Genomic DNA, 22758 nt, shown 5'->3' with positions numbered 1-22758 from the left:
GGTCCTTGGGTGGGTCCGATCCGTTGATTCATAACTCTGCCTCCTTTGTAACTTCCCTTTCATGCAGTGCTTAATTTAGACAAGTCGGAGATCTCTCTTACGTGCAAAATTAGGATTTTCATACTATGAGCTCCTCCCTTGGTGAGGAGGGGAAAACATTCTGTACATGCTCAGAGGCTGGTTGAGGAGGGAGGACCCAGAGGAAGGTCAGAAAGACAGAAGAGGTGGTGGAGCAATAACCCAAAACGGAGAAAGATAAATTGGTTCCCGATTTTGGCCACCTGAAAGTTGGTTTCCCAGCCAGAGGAGCGTTCTCTCTTTCAGTCCAGTTAGCCAGTAAGAAAAAGAAACATCTGAAATGCAGAATTGGTGTCAATTTCAACCTCCTTCTGCCAGTTTCCCACTTAGGAAAAAAATCCGAATAATTTCACTGGGGAACACACACGCAGAAGGTGGGGGGGGGGGGGCTTCAGATTCAATCCGCAAAATTGGGAGGAATGAAAACCATCTTTGCATCACGCCCACGGAGTGCCAGATCAGTTTTGAAGATCCCCAGATTCCTAAAAGGGGGGGAAATGGAGAGAGAGATCGTTTTCTGGCTCGCGCCAGACGATTTTCAGCACCGAGCGACTTTCCAGCCGGGTTTAAATTGAGCGGTTTGTCCCAATAAAAGACTTCAAAAGGTCCACCAGCCAGGGACGAAGGCAGCAGAGGCAAACCGTTTATTTATTTACTGTTTATTCCTCAGTAAAATGCCGCGCTCCCTTTAGCCATGCTGGTGGCCAGCTTCTGGGCTTCACAGAACGCTTCGTCGTCAGGCTAAGGAAGCGGACGACGCAAAACGGAGAGGGAAGGGGTGCCCTGCCTGTTGAGCAATTCAGCATCTCTCCTGGGCTGGGGCGGGGTGGTCGTTCCCCACTGCTCTCCTGGGGGCCCCAAAGAATGGGGCCGGGGCTGTTTGGAGACCCCAAAATTTGACCCTGGCCTCTGCTGAACGGTCTCCCCGAAACCTGCTGGAAAACCGCCAGTCCCAGCTCACGCGGTCTCCATATCCGCTCCGTTTTCTCAGTTTCTTTCCAGGAAGGGTGGGGGGCCTCGTGCCATGCCCCCGAAGGTTGGGAGGGGTGGGTTTGGGGGGGTGCTCTCTTTGCAAAACGCTTGTACGTACACGGCGATAAGCCGGAGCCACGAATTCTGATCCTCCCCGGCCCGGCCCTCGCAAATTGGCAAACGAGCAGGGTCTGTAATGCTCCTTCTTGGGCTGCCCTAATGCCAGGATGTTCCCAATCTGCTTTGAGGGATGGAAAGATTAAGAATAATAAAAAAATTGCAATAAAATATGTGTGAACGCGGGGGTAATTGTGGACAAATGCGGCATTCAAATTCATTTTTCCAGTTCTTTCACACACCATTTCAATCTTATTTTCTGCTTATTAATGAGATCTTGTTGGCTGAAATGGGCAGAGCTGCCCGTTTTCTTGAGTAATTGCACATAATTTTCTTTGCACTAGTGATTTGCATCTTTGCCGCCACCCCCTTCATTCTCCACTGTTTAACCCCCCTCTTCTCCTCTTTCCTCCTTCCCAAATCTCCCTCTTTTTTCCTTATTTCACCCCTCCCTGCCTGTCTGGCAAGACTTAATTTTAAATGCTTATTATACACTTAGACACTTGGACCAAAGCGAGCAACGGGTGGCAGAACGAAACCGTCCGTGTCAAGCTCTTTCTCTGTTTTCAGCTCCTCCTGCCTGCCCGCATCTTCACCGGCATTGTCAGAATTGCAATTAATGCTCTTAAAATCGGTTGTGCGTCGCTGGAAACAGCCCAACGTGGCTTAAAACTTTTCCTTCCTCTGAAGAAGTTTAAAACGGGGGGCGAGAACCACCAGAAATGGGTGTATTTTAGTGGTTAAAAATCATTGGGAGAGACAGCGTTGGGGAGTTGGATGGTTGTCAGCTGCAGGACACGCAATTTTGTCTGGCTTTGTTCGGTTCTGGCTCTTCCGTGTGCGCGCGAGAGCAGTGCTTTTCAGTGGCCTGGAAAAAGATGATTTTCTTCTGAAAAACGCTCAGCAAATGCTGGTCATTTAGGTCCAGTTCAGGCTGTATCCCACCGCCTAAGAATTGTATATTTATCTGCACCGCCGTTGCATCGATTTGCTTCTGAGCAGAGCTGTTTTTGCAAAGGATACGTTGAGGGCCAACTAATTCTCATTTTTTCAGCTCCCTCCACAATTCTGTTGTTCCAGCTTCTCCTGCGCCAACGATTAGGGGGGAAACTTTTGCAGAATGATCACTAGAGCTGCTGGTTCGATTGGCGTTGGGAGATTCAATTCAATTCAAACCTTTATTGGCATTGCAAACATTAAAATACAAGGAATTAGCATATCATAAGGAAGACAGCAGGAAAACAATACTCAAAGAAGAGTTTGGCGTTGGGAGAAAAGTTGTAGCACCGGAGTTTTAGCCGTGAAGGCGAAAGAGGCCCTCTCTAGACCAAGGCAACGGCTTGTGAATACGGGGAAGTATTTTAGGAGCTTTGTCCTTCAGGGGTCAAAAGGCACTTACTAGAAAACAGAGACCCAGCCAGGGTGTTTTGAGTGAATTTCTCTGTGCTTTTTACTCCAGATCAGCCTCTTTTTACCCCATCCTGGGCTAGGAGATCTCTTTTTAATTGCACATTTTGCATCTCTGCTCTTCTTCCTTAGCACTGACTCTTCCTCCGGTTGTTAATTTTTTGGAAATTGCATTTCCCAGCTCCCCACCTACCCCCAGGCCCCCTTAAGAGTTCCAGAAGGAGTCTCTCTGGCGTGCCTAAAAGTTTGGTAAATGACTAAACTACAGGATCCCGCAACTTCTTTCTTTCCTCACTCCCCCCCTCGCCTCTTCCATCTGTCCCTGTCAATTCGATGTGTCAGTTACAGGCCCTGGGAGGGGAGAGAAGAAGACGGCTTTCTCGTGTGAAAAGAGAAAGACATTTATTTTCCGAGCCAAGCGTCCCAGAACGTCAAGGTGAGCCCCCCTCCGTGAGGACCTTCGGCGGCAACCCAGATCCAAAATGCCCTGTCTCTGTTGGGGGCATTTTGAGAGCCAGGAAAATAGGTCGTAAAGGTAGAAAATGTTGGGTTTTGTGGTTAAGACACGTCCATGATGAAGGTAGGGTGGGCAGAAGATTCAGAAGACGTCCATCTTCAGAAGGACTGCCCATTGATCCTTAATTCTAGAAAGAAAGGAAAAAGTTAGGTTCGCGGCCCAACATCTGGATGAGCCCAAACGCAGCTCCTTTGGTGCCCCCCATTCCCTTTTCACCCAGCCGCACCGTCTGGGTCCCACCTGCCTTTCTGGAAAATGGAAACCACAGCCAGGTGGTGGTTGAGAAGCGTGCAGAGGTGAACCAGGGAGACGGGAGCCTCACCACGAGGGTCTGGCTGGCCGTTCAGGGCTTTGCGGTGACGTCTGACGCCAGCCATTTTGAGCAGGTGCCCGTAAGTTTCCACCCAGATTCCAAGCCAGTGCAAAAATGTGGAGGGTCTTTCCTCTTCCCCATCCATCCGTTCATGGTCCATCATGTGGTCTGGGTGCATTGTTTTCTGAAAACCAAGGAAACGTTCTTGGTTCTGGCTCCTTCGTCCTTTTCTTTGCCTCTCTGGCACCTTCTCCTGCCCTGCCAACTCCCGCTTTGCCCAAAGATGCCTTCTGGCTCTTCCAAACATCTCCGCTTCTCTTGAGCGGGGAGGGAAGCAGAAGGTCCCTTTTGTAGGCAACAGCCTTTAATTCCTTCCTGACGCTTCTCTTTCAGTTGCTCCCAGTTGTCTTCTTCCAACAGCGTCCAGGGCTGCTCGCCACGGAGAATTGTAATGCAGAATGATATTCCTCCTTTTTTTTTGTCCTCCTTTCTGTGATTAATCAGGGAACCCAAGAGACAAGTTGAGGCAGGCCAAGGAGACGGGAGAAAATGAGAGATTAGCAATTAGCAACGCAGCCAGCCCCTGATGACCTCTGGGCCTCGGAGATGGCTCTGCTTGTGACAAGCAGCAAACAGTTGGGGTGGTGGGACCCCATCTCGGAGAAGGCCGCAAGTCAGGGAAGGAAAGGGGGTCCGGCTGATGCCACAGCCTGGGTACAAACATTCGAGCGGGCACTGTAAGGGGAGCTTGTGCCCTGTGGGTGATGCCAAGATAGATGGGCAGGGATCTTTGGTAGGGAAACTGCGCTCTGCCCTTTCTCAAGACTTTGAATCTCCATTTAGTTGGGTGGCCTGCAAGACGGTCTGCCAGCATAGGTGCCCTTGGGTCCCTGGCTTACCCACTTCTCCAGATCCAGGTTTATGGAGGTTGCAGAACCAGTGCAAAGCCCCTTCCACACTCAGGAGCAGTCTACCCTCAGAAGCCAGCTCCTTGCAGGGCGAGGGTGCCACGCAGGCTCTCAGTTTCACAGAGAAACTGACTTGGCCGCTGTAGGAGAATAAAAGGCCCGTAGGAAGGGGAGCTGTCTCGGGCGCCCTGAAGAGTGAGGGTCTTACGGCCAAATGAGACTGCGGTCCCCGGCTGGGTTGCCGCGCGAGGGAAGGCTTCTGCGGCTGAGCAGCCCTGCCCGGGTCGCCCGGCTGAAAAGAGGGAAACTGATCAAAGGTGTGGACAGCTGGAGCGTTCGCGATAAGCCGGGTATTAAGGCTTATCAGGTGCAGGGGATGAGGAGGATCCTGCTGCAGTCAATAAGGGCTTGAAAACGGATCGGAGCTCCCCGGGGAGCCCCGAGAGGGAGCAGGGAGGGGGCCGTGATCTAATCGCAGCTTGGCAGCCAACGGGCAGCGATGCCTCCCCTCCCCTCCCCTCCCGGCTTCTGCTTCCCAGCCCCCCGCTGATTGCAAAAAGCCCCCCGCAGGGGCAGCCCCGGGACAAAGGAATAAGGCGCGCAGGAGAGGCCGGGATGTCGGAGGCAGAGGAGGGCGCGTCCCTCGGGCCCCAGCTGAACGCAAATCCAGCAGTGTGTTTTCCAGAGGGGGAAGCAAGGCTCCCCCCTCTGCTAGCCCCTGGCCGGGGGACTCTGAGAACCCCTAAATGGCGAGCCCCGTTTTCCTGTGGGGCGCTCTGGGCCGAGGCTCGCTCGTTCCCTGGAAAGGGGAAAGGCTGGCTTTCTTGCGCGTTGGCCGGGTGCTCGGAGGGGGCTGGAGACCGCAGCGGGGCACCACTCCCGGCGGGGGGCATCTGGCTGGCCCCTGAAGAGCCTGCTGGGCCCCCAGACTTCTTCATCCAATCCAAAAGAGCTCCGCAAAGAATTGCATAGGGGCATCTGCGGTCGGAGGTGGCTGAATCCGCACTTGCGGGGTAGTGTCATCCTGCCCCGGCCTGGCTGGAGAATTTGCACGGCTTTCCTTCCTTCTGGCATAGTCTGAAACCGGTCTGGAGGGATCGCCCTCTTCCTCCTCCTCTTCTCCTTCTCCTTCTCCTTCTCCTTCTCCTTCTCCTTCTCCTTCTCCTTCTCCTTCTCCTTCTCCTTCTCCTTCTCCTTCTCTTCCTCCTCCTCCTCCTCCTCCTCCTCTCCCTTCTCCTTCTCCTCTTCCTCTCCCTCCTCCTCTTCTCCTCCCTCTCCTTCTCCTCTTCCTCTTCCTCTTCCTTTTCCTCCTCCCTCCTCCTCCTCCCTCCTCTTTCTATTTCTCTTCCTCCTCTTCCTCTTCTCCTCCTCCTTCTCCCTCTCCCTCTCCTTTTCCTTCTCCTCTTTGTCTTCCTCCTCCTCCTCTTGGGGATGCTGCCCATGCAACCCAGCCCTGCTCTTCCCCTTCCAGGGTGCCACCTTCTGCCCCCACTTAGCGCCAGACCCTCCCTGCCTCCGTCCCCTTCCCTCCTGATCCCAGCCTCTTCCTCCTCCTCCTCCTCCTCCTCCCATTTGTTCTCCTCCCCGCCTTTGATGTCGAGGAGAACCGCCTGCCCATCTCCCGCCACGGAAGAGATCAGAACTTTGCTGTGTCTTCCGCGGCCTCCTCCTTTGATCCGTGTCCTGAGGCCCCCTTGACGGCGGGGGGGGGGGGATAAAAAAACATGACACAAAACTAGTCACTCAGAGTGATTCCTGACAAGTGTCTCCTTGCGATAAGGAAGCGGTGGGTGTCTTGCCCCCCCCACTTTCATTTTTAATACCTCTCTTCCGTTTCCATAAGAAGCAGCCGCGTTAACCAAGCTCTTTTTTCTGTCTCTGGGGCGTGTGTGTGTGTGCAAAGAATTGCACGCTGCCCAGTTTGCCTGGAGTCTCCCAGCTCACCTGCCTCCTGTATTTCTCTCCTTCCAACTTGTCCTTTCTTTCTCTTCGGTATTTCCACCTCCCTGCCTCATTCTTTCTCCATCTAATGCAGTGTGTCAGGTGCGGCCACTTAAACCCAGCAACGGTTTAATTATGTGCTAAAAGAAAAACGCTGCTGAATGTGCAGGTGGCCAGGGTGGGCGCTGAGTTATTATCGTTAACCTTGTCCACAGGGAAACACCTGCATTCAGTGTCGAGTCGGGGAGAGAAAGGCCTCGTACTGGTTGCCACATAAAGACGGATGTTTTTGCCGCTTAATAGCCCTCTCCCAGGGCTAATTGTGCACAGGGATGAGCCGGCAAGGCTTTGCATGCGTGAAGCTGGAGCAGTCGCAACCGTGGCTGGCTGGCTGGCTGGACAGGTCGTGTGAAGCCAGCCTGTCTGGTTGGCTCATGGTTCAGGGCGTTGCATGAACCCAAAGTGGTAGTTCCGTCAGCGGATGGAGAACACAGTGCAGACGAGGCAGGATCTTGCACGGGCCATCCGGAGGGTTTGCTACCAAGAGGGCTCTTCCTCCTGGCCGGTGCGGATGCCATGCTCAGCGGAGGCACTCCCAGCGGGCAGGCCAGCCTAAGACTTCCCCGCCGTTTTGCAATTCATGTTGTAGATTTCGGGGCTTTGGAAACGAGAGGCCGGCGGTGATGCACGACCCTTTCCTGCCACCGTCCTCCAGGAGTCCTGTGAAATGGGGTGCCCGGTTTGTGCCAAGGGTGATTGAAATGATTATGTGGTTATGCTGGGTGCTTCCACCACTGGAGTACGTTTGGCATGTCAACGGCGCCCGGTTTAAATTAAATTGCACCAAGGTCTCCATCGGGCAAGGCCGATCCTCATGTTCTAGGCAGACCCTGGCCGGATTGCCCCACAGAACGTGCCACCACGGGCTTGGCTGGCTTCGCCTTTGCACGATCTGTGATCCCAGCCCGCTGTGTGGGGAAACCATGGTTTGCGGTTTAGTGCAGTGGGGGAACCCAGTCCCGAAATCTTGTGAAAAAGTACCCTGGAGTTCCACATCCTCCACGTCAGGCCAGTCACTTCCAGAGCCCAGCTGCCTTATTTAATCGATCACAGTTGGGTAAAACTGGGTGCAAAATCTGAATCCAACTCCTGGCACTTCAAATAGGAGAGAAGGAGCAATGCTGGAGCGTCAAGTTTTGACTTGGGGCGCAGGGGGAGAATGCCTAGCCAGAGAGCCACCCAAGCGTTACTTGACTCTGCTCCCATCAGCACCACCCAAGATTAACCATCTTGGGTGGTGCTCATGGGAGCAGAGTCAAGTAAAGGGGGACAGGGCTGGGCAGCCCGTTAGAGTTAGCGTTTGCCCACGGGCAATTCATAGGACCTGGGTTAGTAAGCCAGGAGCGCACCAGCCTGAAATTCTGGATGGATTTATGTAGCATCAAATGCTCCACTTCCATGCCATCACCAGTTGGGGCCTCCCAGCCTAGTCCTTTGCCAGAGGTGCTAAACCACCATCTCTATTGCCACGAATATTTGACCCTTGCCCAACCAACCGCCCCTCCGATCGTTCCCTTTGGAAATAACCCCTCGATGCTGCGTCGATGGAGGGGCACAGTAGGTTCACACCGCGCCTGTGGAAATGCGCGGCTGGTGCATCGGCTCTTCTGAAGTTGAATTCCGCTCACTGTCGGTGGGTGGGAGGCTGGGAAAGGTGACATGGGACTCGGTTCCTTCCTTAGCGCCCCCCCTTCCCAGAACTGCACTGCACTTCGCTGATAAACGGGGAATATTGGCAATCAGGATTTCCACATTTATCTGAGCGCAGCAGAAAATAAAAATTTCGGTCTAAATCCAAAGAGACAAGACCCTCAGCTTCCTTGAGCCGATCCAGGCAGCCCCAGCCCTAGAGAGAGGCTCAGGGGGTGCAAATAGACTTTCCTCATTTTAGAAAGGGGGGGAGAAGACGAAGAAGAGGAACACAGCCGTTCTGAGGCTTCTGTCTCGCTTCTCCTTGCAAGGCTCAGAATAGAGGATTGCTCTCTATGTGGGCCACAAGAGGACAGGCGTTGAATTTGCCCGTTTTTGCAAGTTTCCTAGGCTCTTCACCAGGCAAAGGGGTTAGAAATAAACCTAGGGGGAAGTAAGGTTGCATCAAATGGCCTGCTTACTAAAGGGGCCTCCTTTTCTGGGTCTGCAGAGCAGGCTAAGACACAAAAAGACCAACATCCCTTTTCTGAGTTTAGTGACCCCAAAATCTGTGGCTAATTGGGGCCGGCCACCCGTGCTGAGCTGAACCGGCCTCCCACAGCTTAAAATATCTTAGACTTTTACCATTTGACGTGACTGGGCCGGCAGGGAAGAACGTGAGTCGTGGCCCAAAATCTTTGCAAGATGCCTGTTGGGAGACGATGGGACTTATGAAAGGCCTCTGCTTTCTCCTGACTTACTGAACCCAAAACGTCACTTGCTTGCAATGCCCAACATCTGCCGTGGGGAGAAAAGGATAAGTGGTCCCAGATTTGGGGAAGGCTGGGTTAAGAAGTTCATTCTGTTTGGTTCCCCGTTTTTTGGCATGCACACACACACACACACACACCCCAGCAGCCAGTGAGAGTCCGTCACGTGAACTTCTATGTCCTTTCGGAAGAGCTTCACAAGAGTCAGCTAACCCTTGAAGCCTTCTTCTCAGCGTCCCTCCACGCCTTTCCTGCCCGGCCCTTCATTTCTCCATTACCTCTTGCCCTTTGCTCCCCCCTCCCCACCCCACACTTCACCCCCGACGCACAGGCACGGCCACCGCGGGCTCCCTCGAGCGACCCGGCCAAGGAGGTGGGAGGTCAGGCCGTGCTGCTGCCAAGTGTTTCCGTTTAGTTCCAGATGCCAGCCTGACAGGTGGATGCCCGTGATTGATACCTGGCGCCTTGCAAGGACGCCCCTCCAGGGTAGCAGGTTTGGGACAAGGGGAGGTCCTGCTCCACCAGCTTGGTGCCCTCCAGAGGCTGGATGCTGAAATGGACTCTTGAGCTGGTTGGCATCCAGAGATGCCACTTTTCCATCTTTAGCCAAGGGAGAGATCACACAGAACCAGGGCGAGGTGGGGGAACCATGGGAAGAGAAAGCTGGACTTCAGGGGTCCAATCTTCCCAGTGGCACCTGGGACATATTGCCCCTCTGTTCCCACACCTACAAAATCCACTCTTTTGACCTTCAAGACTTTTCTGCAGATGGGAATTGCGTCCCTTCAGGGACATGCCCTTTCTTGCCAAGACATCCCCTGCATCGAGTTTGAGATGGGGGCGGAATTGATAGGAGAATAAGTGCCCGTATTTGAAACATACCTCGGTTATCTCTCTTGTAAATTCATATTTTCTCAATTTTGCGGATAACATCTCCTAGAGTGCTCACGGCGCGTACATACACTCATCCAAAATGGGCTACTGTTATCGGCCAGGATATCTCCTTGGGAAAACTTAATTTGATAAGGGTTTTCTCTCTCCTTTTTTAAAGGGTGCCTTGTTTGCAAATTCCTCCCGCCGTCCTCATTCATTTTTCCCCCCTCCCCTACTAGTTCCTGTTTTAAATATAAAACACAAGCCACGGGCAAATTTTTGTTGCTTTTTCCCCTTGTTTTGGTATGTATATGCTTTTTATTGTCCTGTGTTACGCCGGTGGCTTTATCCACCGATAAGTGGATTAGTCGAGCTAAACAAAAAAGGTGTTTCACAGCTAAAAAGCTCCAAAGAGCATATTTTTGTTTTCCACAGAAGGGAGTGGAGGTTTACTTTAATTTTATTCCTTTCCCTGGCGAGTCGCAGCCTGGATCAGTTTGTGGCATATACCAAGAGCAAAAAAACCCAACCCTTAAAGGTTTCTCTCCCTTGTTCTCCCAGCTGCCCTTGGGATATTCGGTGGTTTAAAAATTGTGCTTTTGCTATTTCAGAGCACGTTTCCCAGCTTCTAAAGGCATGTTTCTTCTCATAGGGGTCACTTCCTGACCCTGGTTTTGGTGGACACTAACTGCCCTCAGCCCAAGCAGCGGGCAAGGATGATAGCCCTTGTGGTCCCACAGCAAGTTGTTGATGGTCTCCTGCTCCCTGCTTTAAACCAGGTCTGAGAAGAAACTAGGACATTTGTTGGGTGCAGGAGTGGGTCTGGTAGTCCATCCTGACCCCTAAATATTTTTCCAAGGGTCTCTGGGATCTTCTGGGATCAAGGGGAGTCCTCCCCACCTCACCATTCATGATTTTAGAGGCCCCACTCTTCCTGGGCAGTAGGAGCCACCTGCCTTGAGGAGGTAGAGTTGGGTGGCCTGTATCTCCCTCCTAACCTGATCCCGCTGCCCGTTTGCTGTGCCAAGGCCGAGCCCCTGGTAGGAGAAGGTCATTCCTCTCTCCCTCTGGCCCCTGATGTGGCACCGACGTAGCCTAAACCCAGAACGTGGCCTGGAGGGGAGCTGTGTCATCCATTGCAGTTTCACCAGGGACCAGCAGGGGCCTCTAGACCAAACTTGGCCAGGATGGTGTCCAGGTCCAAAGGAAGGTCTTCCATGATCTTAAGAACGTGTCCGTCTTGGGCGAAAGGATGGACTGGAGGGGGTGGGTAGGACATGCAAAACTCCCGACCATGAAAAGGTCCCCAGCTGGCAGTTAGAGGCATCTGCACTCAGCTTGATGGCTCCAGCTGAGCGGTATTTCACTAGTTATCTACATGTAATTATTGCTATGTGGTGCAGATATTAACACTGTCAAGAGTAATTTACCCTGACATTTTTCACTTGCTCTGTACTCTGAAGACTCCCCCCCCCCTTCTCTGTTTTCTCCCTCGCTTGCTCACTCTTGCACACATGGCTAAGCTCGGGCGTAATTCTCCGCACGGCCCAGGACCTTTCTCCCCCATCCGGGCGGATCCTTCCTAACTCATTAAACTTTAAGATTTAATCCTGCCCTAGGGAAGAGAAAGCTGGGCCGTCCCACCTACCCAGAGCACTTTCTTGGGGTGCTCCTGTTCGGCTCAGAGCCTCCCTTCTTTCCTCCCACCAGCAGAAGCGTTTCCACTGGAGGCTCTAACCGAGTTTGTTGGTGGCTGCCTATTCAATCAGAAGGTGATCTGGACATTGGGAGGGTGCCTGAGATTTGGCTTAGGGCCCTCCTGGAGAAGTCCACCACCGAGAACCCCGGCTCCAACCCTCTCTCCGTAGCCTTTTTCGCAAAGCTTACCCAGCTGGTGACAGCTCAGATTAAGGCTCCCAACCCGTAGTTGGATCTTGATTTAATGAGACAGTTATTGTATGTTCCCTAATAAATATAAATTGCCCGTTTGGGGTGCGTTTGTGGCAATGTGACGGTGAAACAAACCGTGACAGTCTCTTCCATTCGTCACCAATATGTTGGGGGTAATCCATGGTTGCTCTGCAAGGCGCAGAATCCGCACCGAGCCAACAATTCAGCTGTTCTTCTGGAGTAGAAACACCAGCATGGCCGGCTTGGTTCAGGGATTTGGACCGAGGTTCCTGGAGGCCCAGTTTATGTGCCAGCGTTAGGATTGGCTCATCGAAAGCAGCCCTTTCCCCCATTCTCCCCCCAAGAAAATCCTTGTGAATTACGGTTCCACGATCCACAGAGAAGCACAAGAGATGATAGAATAATTTTGAAGAGGCATCTTCATAGATCTTCCTCTGCGGATCTCCTTCCTGGCTTGAAGAACCAGCGTGATGGGGACTTGCCGTTGAATTGGCATAAGGGAGAAGGAAAGGGGAGGGCAAACACTTGAGCATCTTCCCATCACTGGCTGAGGTTGTCCCCCCTCCACCTTGCTCTGTCCTTCCTTCCTTCCTTCCTTCCTTCCTTCCTTCCTTCCTTCCTTCCTTCCTTCCTTCCTTCCTTCCTTCCTTCCTTCCTTCCTTCCTCCCTCCCTCCCCTCCCCTCCCCTCCCCTCCCCTCCCCTCCCCTCCCCTCCCCTCCCCTCCCCTCCCCAGGCCAGCGGGCTTCCCTTCAGCCCTGCGTTTCTGGACACGTCGGTTTTCAGCATTATTGTGACAACGGTCTTGGTAGCTCTTACTAACCACATTTCAGGGAAGCTTTTAGTAATGCTCTTGGCATACTTCTCCAAAGTGGGGACGATTGCATGCTCTTTCATCTTCTCCTCTTGCGGAGACCCCGACCAGTAAGATTTTTTTTTGGGCTGGGGTCACTCTACTGGAATCTGAGGGGCTGCTCTGAGTTGACCTTCCTTGCATCGGCCCAACCGATTAAGCATGTGGTGGTTTCCCCCTCTTTAAGTAGGGTGGGTGGGGTGATGGACACTTTAATAACGTCATCCTAGGGAGCTGGTAGCAGGCGTGGGAGAGGAGACCCATCTCACCCAGGAGCAGGAAATCCAGAAATGCCATTTGCTTGAGAGCCACCACCCCCATTCTGGCCCACAGATGAGCAAACCACAAGGAAGAATTGCTGGGAGATTTGTCATCAATCAGCCCCTATTTCAGACTCATATCCTGTTAAAACGAAGAGCTGGGCAGGGTTGAGCTTCAGGGTTTGGTGACTGGTCTAGATAACATGTCCTGACAATCTGCCTGACATCTTCAGAGGCAAGGTGGTCTGCTACACAAAACGTCAGGAAATGTTATCCAGACCAGTCACCAACCCCTGAAGGTCAACGCTGCCCAACAGATACCAGTCATGAAACCCTACATGAAATCGAAGCGCGTTTGGAGGGGCTCATGGGGTTAGGTACTCCTAAAATATGAGTTTGACCCTTCTGCACCCATCCATCTTTTGCCCCCTGTTGAAGTTTGGCACACCAGTGTGTTGATAGGTCTCAGAGACACCTTACGGCCGATTGTTTGGGACTTCAGCTGTAGCAGCGACCGGGCAATGTCAAGAAGGGAGAGGACAGGATGATTAAACTTGGTGCAGACAAGCTGCACGTAGCAACAGGCGCAGCTTCCAGGGCTGATCTGTAGCCTAATCCCCGTCGATTAATGAGCAATACCATCGCTTCGCTCGCCGCAGACAAGAGCACCCACCCCAGAGCCTGCGATATCAAGAAGGAACCACCTTCCCAGATCCCACCCGCCTCCCCCTCTGCCCGCCTTTCACTTTCGGCTAACCTGGTGCACCCAATTAGGGATTTGACACCCAGACCCGTTGATAAATTGTTTCTGTCATCTGCTTTCTGTCTTTCATTACATGGAAAGACAGGACAGAAGGAGGAAGGATTGGGGTGCAGGGCGGAGGGGAGACAGCAGGAAGGGGGAGGAAGAGAAGATTTGATCTCCCATGCTTAGCAGAGCTAGATACATTAATTACAAAATAGCCATTTGCAGCATGAAAAAGCATTAATTAAATTTATGCAATCATTATCTTTAAATAGTTCTGTCTTCCCGTGATCAGCCCTCCCCTCCTCTTCCTTTTTCTCCACCGCGTCTTTCTAATCTCGGCTCCTTCCAAGATTTATCTTGCAATCAAGATCAGTCTCAGGTACGTTCAAACTTCGAGAGGAGGCCTGACAAACCCCAAAAGGCTCCTCACTTTCTACAGTTTTCAGGGCTCCTGGGAGTTGGAGTTCAGCATCTCGGCAACCCCTGGTTTTCTCTGCCCTGCGTTGAAGAGAAGTAAGCGAAGTTGTGAATGTTGTTCCATTCCGGTGGTCAGAACAAATCCCTGGGCTCTGACTTCATACGTTCTTCGTCTTTACGGTTTTTGCCATTCCAGTTAGTGGATCTCTAGGGAAAAAGAGAAAAACAGTATCCCTTATTTTTGTAAACATGGCCACTTTCTGAAAAATGCAGCCCTGAACTCTGTGGGAAGGGTAACAGATGAACCCACCAGAAGGGCGAGGACGGGGAGAGCGGTGGCCCCACCTAGATGTTACTCTCCCAGAATCCTCCCTCTTAGCCAAGCTGGCTTAGCCTGCTGGGAGTTGTAGTTTAACCAAATTTGGAGAGCTACAGGCCCCCGCCACCTGGGAGAAAGCGCCTGCAGAAAAGAGTCAAGTTAGAGTTGAAAGTATAGAAAGAGGGAGGTTGCTTGTGAAAGCTTCGTACAGTTGGTATAGTTAGAGGGAGGTCGAAAAACGTCCACAGGTGGTTTGTGAGTCCTCTTTTAATACACAACTGGGAGGAAGTCAACCCAACTTTCAACCGGTCTCCCTGTGGTGAAGTCGTGGCTGCTGTCCTTGGTGCTGACTGCCGGCCCGTCTTTCCGAAAAATTTCTTCGCAACGGAGCTGGTCTTGCAAGCCTCTGCTAGAAGTTGGCAGTCACGCCCAACTTCAGGCGCCAACCTATCTATCTATCTATCTATCTATCTATCTATCTATCTATCTATCTATCTATCTATCTATTTTATTATTAAATTTGTATGCCGCCCGTCTCCCCCAGAGGGTGACTCTGGGCAGCTGGCAATTAAAATCCAAGACGATAAAAGCAATAAAAATATAAATATCCCCCAATTAAAATCACAAGAACAATTCTATAAAAGCCATCTACAGTTCAAGATGATGGGGGAGCGGTATTGGTCGTCCCACCAGCCAGTTCCAGCAATGCGAGCCCCCATCAGGCCCCCAGGCCATCTGGCACAGCCCGGTTTCCACCCCTTTTGGAAAGGCCACCTTCAGAGTTTCTTCCAACCCTCTCCACTCGAGAATTAGTGTCTGGAATTGGGCAAAAAGGGTTCCATTTCTGGCAGGTCACATACACCATTCTTGAAATCAGATGCAACTGAATGGAGGTGCCCAGATTCCTGCACGGTCGGGGGTCAAAACCTGGCTTCCCCAGGACTGTTACTTAGGTCTGTCCCAACACAAGAGTTTATTTTTTGCTTTGGCCTGGGAAGCTGATGTCCAGTTTTGCACAGGGGTTTTCAACGCAGAGTTACTGTTCTGACAGGTTCTGGATAGAGAACCACGGCAGAGCCCGGTCCGTTTTCGCTGCGCGCGCCGGAGCCGAGCACAAAGGCGCCACGTGCCCATTGAAGCCGCGAAAGAGGAGAAGAGAATAGCTCGTTTTCTCATAAAGCCAACAGCGGGGAGGGCGGGGGGCAGCCAGCCGTGCGGAATTACTTCTGCATTTCCTCTTTTCTTTCATTTGCTTGCCAGCCAGCCTTATTAAAGGTTTGATTTGGCATCTTGCTGGCTGGCACCATCTTTGGTGAACTTCATTGAGGTTATTTCATCTCCTTAAGACCTCTCCTTTTTGATATCCTCCTCTCCCTGATGAAGGGCCCGAGGCACCGGCTTGACTTAATGGGTGTCTCTTCCTGCCCGTAGTTAAGCTGGACTTTAACTGATTGCAGCGCTTGCTCCATCAGAGGTGGGGGGGAGGCGGGGGGCGGGGGGCAGAGAGACTATCAGTGCGCCAAGCAACTAGCCTGCGGCTGGGATATGCCGCGATTCTGTAACTTCTTTGTACTGTCAGGTCCGTTTTCACCGTTCTTGTTGCTTCTTATTCCATCGCAGGAAATGGGGGGGGGGGGAGAGAAAGCAGGGGGGGCTTTTGGGGGGGAAACTCAAAGGATCTCATGAAATCTTGTTTGGAAGCAATGAAGCAGCCGCCGACACTCCATTACCGGAGTCTGCAGGGGGTGCGATAGGAAGGAGGCCTCGATCCGCTTAGCGGAGAAGATGAAGAGGAGGGAGGGTGGGGTGATCTTCCGCCCCCTTGTCCCCCTTGGAGGGGCAAGGGGAAGGGGGCCCTCGCAGCCAAGAGGGGTGCAATTATTGTGGGCCTCTGACCTTCCCCGAACCAGTTCCTGCCAGAAACACGGATTTTCTCCCAAAGGGGATTTGAGCAATTTAAAGCGGTTGCAGGTCGTTATGTATTTTCCCCATCCGCCCAGAACAAAATTGCAATGTTTATCAGCCCCTGGGTGCCATTTGCGCGGAGTTCTGCAGGCCGCCTTCTGCTTTTAAATTGCAAACCCAGCACAGATCTTTTTCAGAACAATAACTCCCTTCGAATATATTCCAAATGGATGCATCCTTCCTTTCCTCCTCCTCTTGCATTTGAGGCAGATGCATCGATCAAACACGTCGGACACTGCCAACTCGTAACATTTGTAGACTTCCTTGGTAGGTTTGTCTGCGGCTGCATCTTCCAGCGGTGAGATGCGCCTGCTAAGGAAATATCGTACCCTGGGGCTTCTCTGTGTTAGCCAGTAAGAGAAAAGGCCGTTGTCCATTCTGACGTCGTGCCGGGCCATGACCCACCAGAAGCGTCTACAAGCCGGCCATCGTCCCAAAAATGACTTCTCTCCATCTATTCCCCAGCAATTGGTTCTCAGAGGCTTCCTATCACCGATAGAGATGATCCATAGCAGTGTTTCTCAACCGTAGCAACTCTAAGATGGGTGGACTTCAACTCCCAGAATTCCCCAGCCAGCCATGCTGGCTGGGGAATTCTGGGAGTTGAAGTCCACCCATCTTAGAGTTGCTAAGCTTGAGAAACACTGCTTTATAGGCATAATGCCTTAGTAGCCTTCAATGTGCTGTGAGCATCTTTTAAAGTTATCCGCCTCACCCTGTGGAAGGGCACTTCCTTCTCTAACTCTAATTGAATGACCCCAAATAAGATATCAAAAAAAGAGCAAGGGAAGGGAACTTCCTCCTCTTTTGGCTGTTGACTGCAATTTTCACCGAATAAGGGACAGCCCAACTTTTCCCCCAACCCCAAAACAGGAGTGGGATAAATAGGAAACCTCTCCTAAAGCCCCTGCTAGGCTCGATTCCCGCCGGCGAGGTAGAGGGTCTTAACGTGAAGGAGGGTGGGGGGCATTTACTCCGTGGTGGAGAGAGGGATGAAGCAGAGAGATGGAAATGCCACGTTTGGGGTGAGGTAGGCGTCCCCCTGAATCCGCGCCGGGGATTAGGGGATGGAGGCGGACGCGCACAAGAAAATCTCTCTCTAATGACGGCGAGATCTCCGCTTGGTCGAGCGGTGGTGCCACAGTTGGCGAAGGTCTTGGAAGGATTGACCCTTTACAGATGAAACCCAACTGAGCTTTGCAGATAGGCAGGGAAATAGCCCCTCGGGAGATGGCCCTTCCTCTTTCCCGCAGTCTTGGGTGGGGTCGCGCTCCTGGTTTGCTAACTCCGGGGTAGAAAGACGGGAGCCGAGGCCCAAGGACCCCCTTTGGCGAGCGGGTCCCTTCCAGGATGCCCGGCTTCGGTGCCCACCATCCCCTTTGCCGCCTAGGGATTCTGGGAATTGAGGTTGACCTCTGGGGCGGTGAGGGGAGGTCACCCCGTTTTCGCCAATCAAGGCCGTCCTCCAAAGGTGGGCATGAAACTAGATCCAGAACTGGGGTCTCCCCCTCCAAAGTCTAGAACCGGCGTCTTTCCCTCCCCGGATCCAGTTCTCCAGCCTGGCACCGTCCCCCAACCTGCCCTAAAAACCAGTGCAACGGCCAAGACCGTTCGCGTCTGTTCGTGGCGCAGGGTGTGCCAAAGCGGACTCCGTTTATCGTAAAGGATGCACATTGGCGGCTTGAATCTCCACAGCGAGAAGCCCTTGGGCCAGCTCAGAAACGGAGAGAATTAATTACATTTTTAAAAAAGAAAGGAAGACAGAGAGAGGAAGAGTCCCACTTCTTTTAAAGTGGGGGAGAGAGGGGTGATGAAATCCTGGAGGGAGAAACACAATGGTGGGTTTGAGGGTGGGGAGGGGGCGTCTGTAGACCCAGGAGGGGACCAGCTGGGGGAAAAAACAGGAAAGGAGGGGGGATGAAGGTTGTCACATTTCAACTGCCCGTGGGGCGTCCAGAGATTCAGGCTCCCCAGCGCCTTATTTTAAGCCCAGATCTACTGGGCACCGGGCGGTTCAGCTACAGAAGCCTGTTCTTCTGCACGGAGGTCTAGTTAAAGCCTCCATATCCAGGCATTGTAAACCAGAGAAGATGAGCGTCTCTTCCAGCAAGTCCGCCCCCCGCCCCCCCACGGCTGCAAAAAAATAGAAAATACCCCAAACCAGGCTTCGTTTTTGTCTTTGTCTCTTCCGGCGCCAAGGTCCCAGGCCCCGAATTGAGTGGGAGGGCTGGAGGGCAATGCAAGGGGAGCAAATGGGATTGGGGAGGGGGGCCCAGGAGGATGGAGAGATTTTGCTCCTGATAATAATAATGAAGAGGCGACCGAATACTAATACCTATTGGATACGGAGGGACTATCGATTTTCCGTTAGCAATGGTACTGCCCCCCCCCAAGAGTAAAATATAGAAAAGCAAGGTCAAAACAGAAAAAGGGGGGATTGAGCTATGATGGGAATAAGCCTTCTCTGTCCCCCCCGCTTGGAGTGGGGGTCTTCAAGTGGTAACAGGGCAGACAAGGAGACTGGGGGAGCCTAACGGGTCCAACTGGGGAGCCCTTTTGCCCCCTCTTCCGCCACTGGGGAGCCCCACGCAGCACGGGCTGGGGGTTATGGGAACTGTAGTTTGAGACATACGGAGAAGCTGGGGTGCCCCACGACAAACACCTTTGGGGCTCTGGGATGGTCACCCAGAGACTCCCACTATAAATCGGGCCACGGTTCCACCGCTGCAGAAGCAAGCCACACGTGGCTTCCGTGAACTCGAAGAGAGGACGGGGCGGCTTGATCCGGTCCTCGCTTGATTTAAGGGGAGACAGCCGTGTGGGCCAGGGCCTTGGGAAGATCCCCCCTTTTCTTGAGAGAGAGCCTGTCCTCCTGGGCGGGGTGGTCGTGAGGAGGATGTGCCACGAGGGAGGAGGACAACGCCGGGCAGGGTGCAGTTCAAGTTCAGCCCACGCTGAGAAACCCACAGACGTTTCCCCGGAAGGCAGTACTCCCTGCCTGTGGGGGTCTCCCCTCCCTCCCAGCCAACTTGGGCTGAGCCTGGAAAAGTGAACAGGCTCAAACTTGGTTAGGCCCATCAGAAGGTCCTGGAATCGCTGGCTGCTCAAGAAAGGGAAGGGAAGGGAGGAGGAAGGGAGGGGAAAAGAGGAAGGGAAGGAAAAAGAGAAGAAGGAGGGAAGGAGAAGGGAACAAGAAGAGAGGAAAGGGGAGGGGAGGGAATGAGGAAGGAAGGAAAAGAGGAAGGGATGAGAAGGGGAAGGAAGGAAGGAAGGAAAGAAAAGATTGAGGGAGGAAAAGCAGAAAGGAACAAAAAGAGGAAGGGAGAAAGGAAGGAAAAGAGGAAGGAGGGAAAGGGAAGGAAAGGGAAGGAAAGTTAGGAATGGAGGAAAAGGGGAGGGGAGAGAAGTCAGGAAGGAAAGGAGGAAAAGAAGGGAAATTAGGAAAGCAGGGAAGGGAAGTTAGGAGGGCTGGAAAAGAAGGGAAGGGGAGGGAGGGATGAAAAGGGAGGGAAGTTAGGAAGGGGAGGAAGGAAGGAAGGAAGGAAGGAAGGAAGGAAGGAAGGAAGGAAGGAAGGAAGGAAGGAAGGAAGGAAGGAAGGAAAAGCACAGAAGGGAAATTAGGAAGGAGGAAAAGGGAAAGGAAGGAAGGAACAGAAGGGAAAGGAAGGAAAGTTAGGAAGGAAGGAAAAGGAAGGGAAGGGAAGTTAGGAAAGGGAGGGAGGAAAAGAAGGGAAGGAAGGAAAAGGGAAGGGAAGTTAGGAAGGAAGGGTGGGAAGGGAGGGAGGGAGGAAAAGAAGGGAAGTTAAGAAGGGAAAGGAAAGGAAGGAAGGAGGGAAGTTGAGGAAAGGAAAGAGGAGGGAAGGGAAGGGATGAAGATAAAATGTGCCAGCCTAGAGGCCAACTGCCTTTGAACTGTGGTGCTGGAGAAGACTCTTAAGAGTCCCCTGGACTGCTAGGAGGTCAAACCAGTCAATCCTAAAGGAAATCAACCCTGACTGCTCATTGGAAGGATTGATACTGAAGCTCAAGCTCAGAGACTTTGGCCACCTAATGCGAAGAGAGATCTCTTTGGAGAAGACCCTGATGCTGGGAAAGACGGAAGGCAAAAGGAGAAGAGGACGGCAGAGGATGAGATGGTTAGATAGCATCACCGAAGCAATGAGCATGAAACTGAGCCAACTCAGGGAGGCAGCGAAGGACAGGAAGGCCTGGCGCGATGTGGTTCATGGGGTCACGAAGAGTCGGACACGACTTAACGACTGAACAACAACAACAACAAGAGGCCAACGCATTTCACCTGAAAGACCGTTTGACTTTAAGAGCCAGCGTCCCAATCTGAAACGGGGTCCGCTGAAATAAACCCCAAGGCGTGCTTTTATAAGGGGGGCGGCTGGGCAGTGGCGGAGCTGCGTCTCCCGGATTCTCCAAACCGGCCGCTGACGGGGAGAGTCGCTGTCCCTCCTCAGGCTGCTGTTCACCCGGTTCTCAGCCTCCTTCCGGCGGTGCATCGGGCGGCCAGGGTGGGGCGCCGTCCTTCGGGGCTGGGGCGGTGGGGTCCGCAAGGGCCTGGGCCCTGGGCCCTGCTCTCCCTCCCTCCGCCCCGGGGCTGACCCCTTCTCCCCCTCCTCCCGCAGGTGATGAGCATCCTCAGCCACCCCAGCGGCGCCCCCCCCCAGTCGCAGGCCGACTTCTCCATCTCCCCCCTCCACGGCAGCCTGGAGAGCGCCAACTCCCTCTCGGCCAGCTGCAGCCAGCGCAGCGAGTCCATCAAGTCCGTGGACAGCCTGCCCACCTCCCAGGCCTACTGCCCGCCCACCTACACCAGCACGGGCTACAGCGTCGACCCCGTGGCCGGCTACCAGTACGGCCAGTACAGCCAGAGTGAGTACCTTCCTTTGGGCTCCCGGGGGAGGGGGGCCCGGATGACCAGGGGCCTTTGGGGGGATCCAAGGCTGACCTTTCCCCTGCCAGTTGATGCCCGGCCACCCCAATCTGTGGGTGCCTCGGATCACCTGCAAAGGGCCTGGCCTTGCCTACCTTGGGGGGGGCGCCTTTCATGCCCCCTCCTCTTCAGCAGCAGAGACTCTGCCTTTCATCCCGAGGGGCCCCTGCACCAGGGAGGGAGGGTCCCCGGGGCCCTTCCAGCAATGGGTGGCTCAGCTCCCCTGCGCCCCCCCGGGGTGCCCCAAAGCCCAAGGCCCTCGACCTGCCCCAGCCGGTGACCGGGTGACGCTTGTGGCAGCCCCCTCCCTCCCCAGGGGGGCTCCCCAACTGACCTCTTGTTCTACGTCCTCCTCCTCCTCCTCGTTTTAATGCGCTTCCCTTCTACGGCCAAATGAGAAACGGCTGCGGTGGGGAGGGGGCATGAACGCTTCCTCACCTCCGTCCCCTCTCCCCCCTACTCGGGGGAAGAAAAAAACCCAGGTTTGATCTGTGACCCCCCGACCTTCCTCTCGCTTCTGGTCGCGAAAGCCAGCCACACGTGGAACTGATAAAAATCTTAAACAAATTCCAGGGCCATGTATTTCCAATAAAGATGCCCTCTGGCCAGGCGTTAGTCACACCCCCTACAGATGGGTGTGTGTTTGTGTGTGCGCCTAGCTTGGGACAGCAGAAAGGAACAACACAAATAAGGAAACGCGTTGGGGGGGGCAGATCTTCGGATAAGGAGGGGCCGCCAGCGCCTCTGGCCTGCCTGTTTCCGAGGCTGGCGAGAGAATTAAGCGGGGCGCTTTGCAGAGTTCCTCCTGCTTCAAAACCGGGCACCTTTTGGCCTCGGGAGATGCGCTGGCCAACACCAAGGAAGTTCCCTCCCCTGGGGTCCTCAGGCTGGCGACCCACGCCTCTCCCCAGAGCAGGCCACACTCTGAACATCCCGGTCCCCCATCTTCCCGGGCCACCCGGAGACTGAAAGTGGCACAGGTGAAGCCTGGGTAGACTTGCACACTGCTTCTTCCACCTCAGCGCCCTGGCAGAGATTGAGCAAATGGAGGCGTTGTTGTCCTACCTGGTCCTGCTCGGGTGCCACCTTCCCTTGTGCCAGGGAGGGGGGCAAGGCCCCCGGATCCAGCCTCGCTTGGGAGCCCTGACCTCCTGCCCCTCTTCGTTGGCACCTCCCTGGACAGGCCTGTTCAGAGCCGTGGGCTTCCCGTAACCTTGGCTCGGAGGGCAGCCGAGGTGGGCTCTGGGGACGCTCCCCAGCAGCCTTCCCAACCCCAGATGGAGGACCCCACGTGCCTCGGGGGCTGCGTGAAAACCAAACCTAAGCTCTAAGTCTTCAGAAATCACTTGCCTCAAATTAAGGGGGTCCAGCTCTTTAAAATCCATGCAAGGGTGAGCCTTAAGCGTGCTGCGGTCTCCTAAATCTCTGGGACGTGAGACCCCCAAATGCGTTTTTTGCAGCTGCTCTGTGTCCGCGTGCGTGCATGCATGCCAAGGGCCTTTCTTCCTCCTCTCGGTATCTAGGGCAGGGCTTCTCGGCCTTGGCCCCTCAAAGAGGGGCGGACTTCAACTCCCAGAATCCCCCCACCAGCATGAAATCCACCCCTCTTTGAGTGGCCAAGGCCGAGAAGCCCCGATCGAGGGCATGAGTGACTCTGCCAAGGCTGGCCAGGCAGAACTGTCTGGAGGGCCTCTGAAGAGGACGGAACAAGGGCATTTCCACCAAACCAGAGGTGCCCACGGGCAGAACTGGCCTTGCTA

The 22758-nt window shown here is 53.7% G+C and overlaps 1 protein-coding gene across 4 annotated transcripts in view; it reads left to right on the top strand.

Moving 5' to 3' along the window:
* Positions 1–22758, top strand: part of PAX7 (paired box 7) — an 82107-nt gene that overhangs the window by 54086 nt on the left and 5263 nt on the right. For all 4 annotated transcript variants that reach the window (XM_088136863.1, XM_088136861.1, XM_088136862.1 and 1 more), the window contains exon 8: positions 20691–20937. In XM_088136863.1, coding sequence (XP_087992989.1) covers positions 20691–20937 — 247 coding nt within the window. The remainder of the gene's footprint in view (positions 1–20690; positions 20938–22758) is intronic.

Source organism: Python bivittatus, unplaced genomic scaffold (assembly GCF_059951505.1).
Source record: "Python bivittatus isolate LINGU-HERP-01145 unplaced genomic scaffold, Pbiv_v1 ctg000090_np1212, whole genome shotgun sequence".
NCBI lineage: Eukaryota > Metazoa > Chordata > Lepidosauria > Squamata > Pythonidae > Python > Python bivittatus.
Note: the sequence above shows the minus strand (reverse complement) of the source record. Positions and strands in the feature narration are given on the sequence as shown.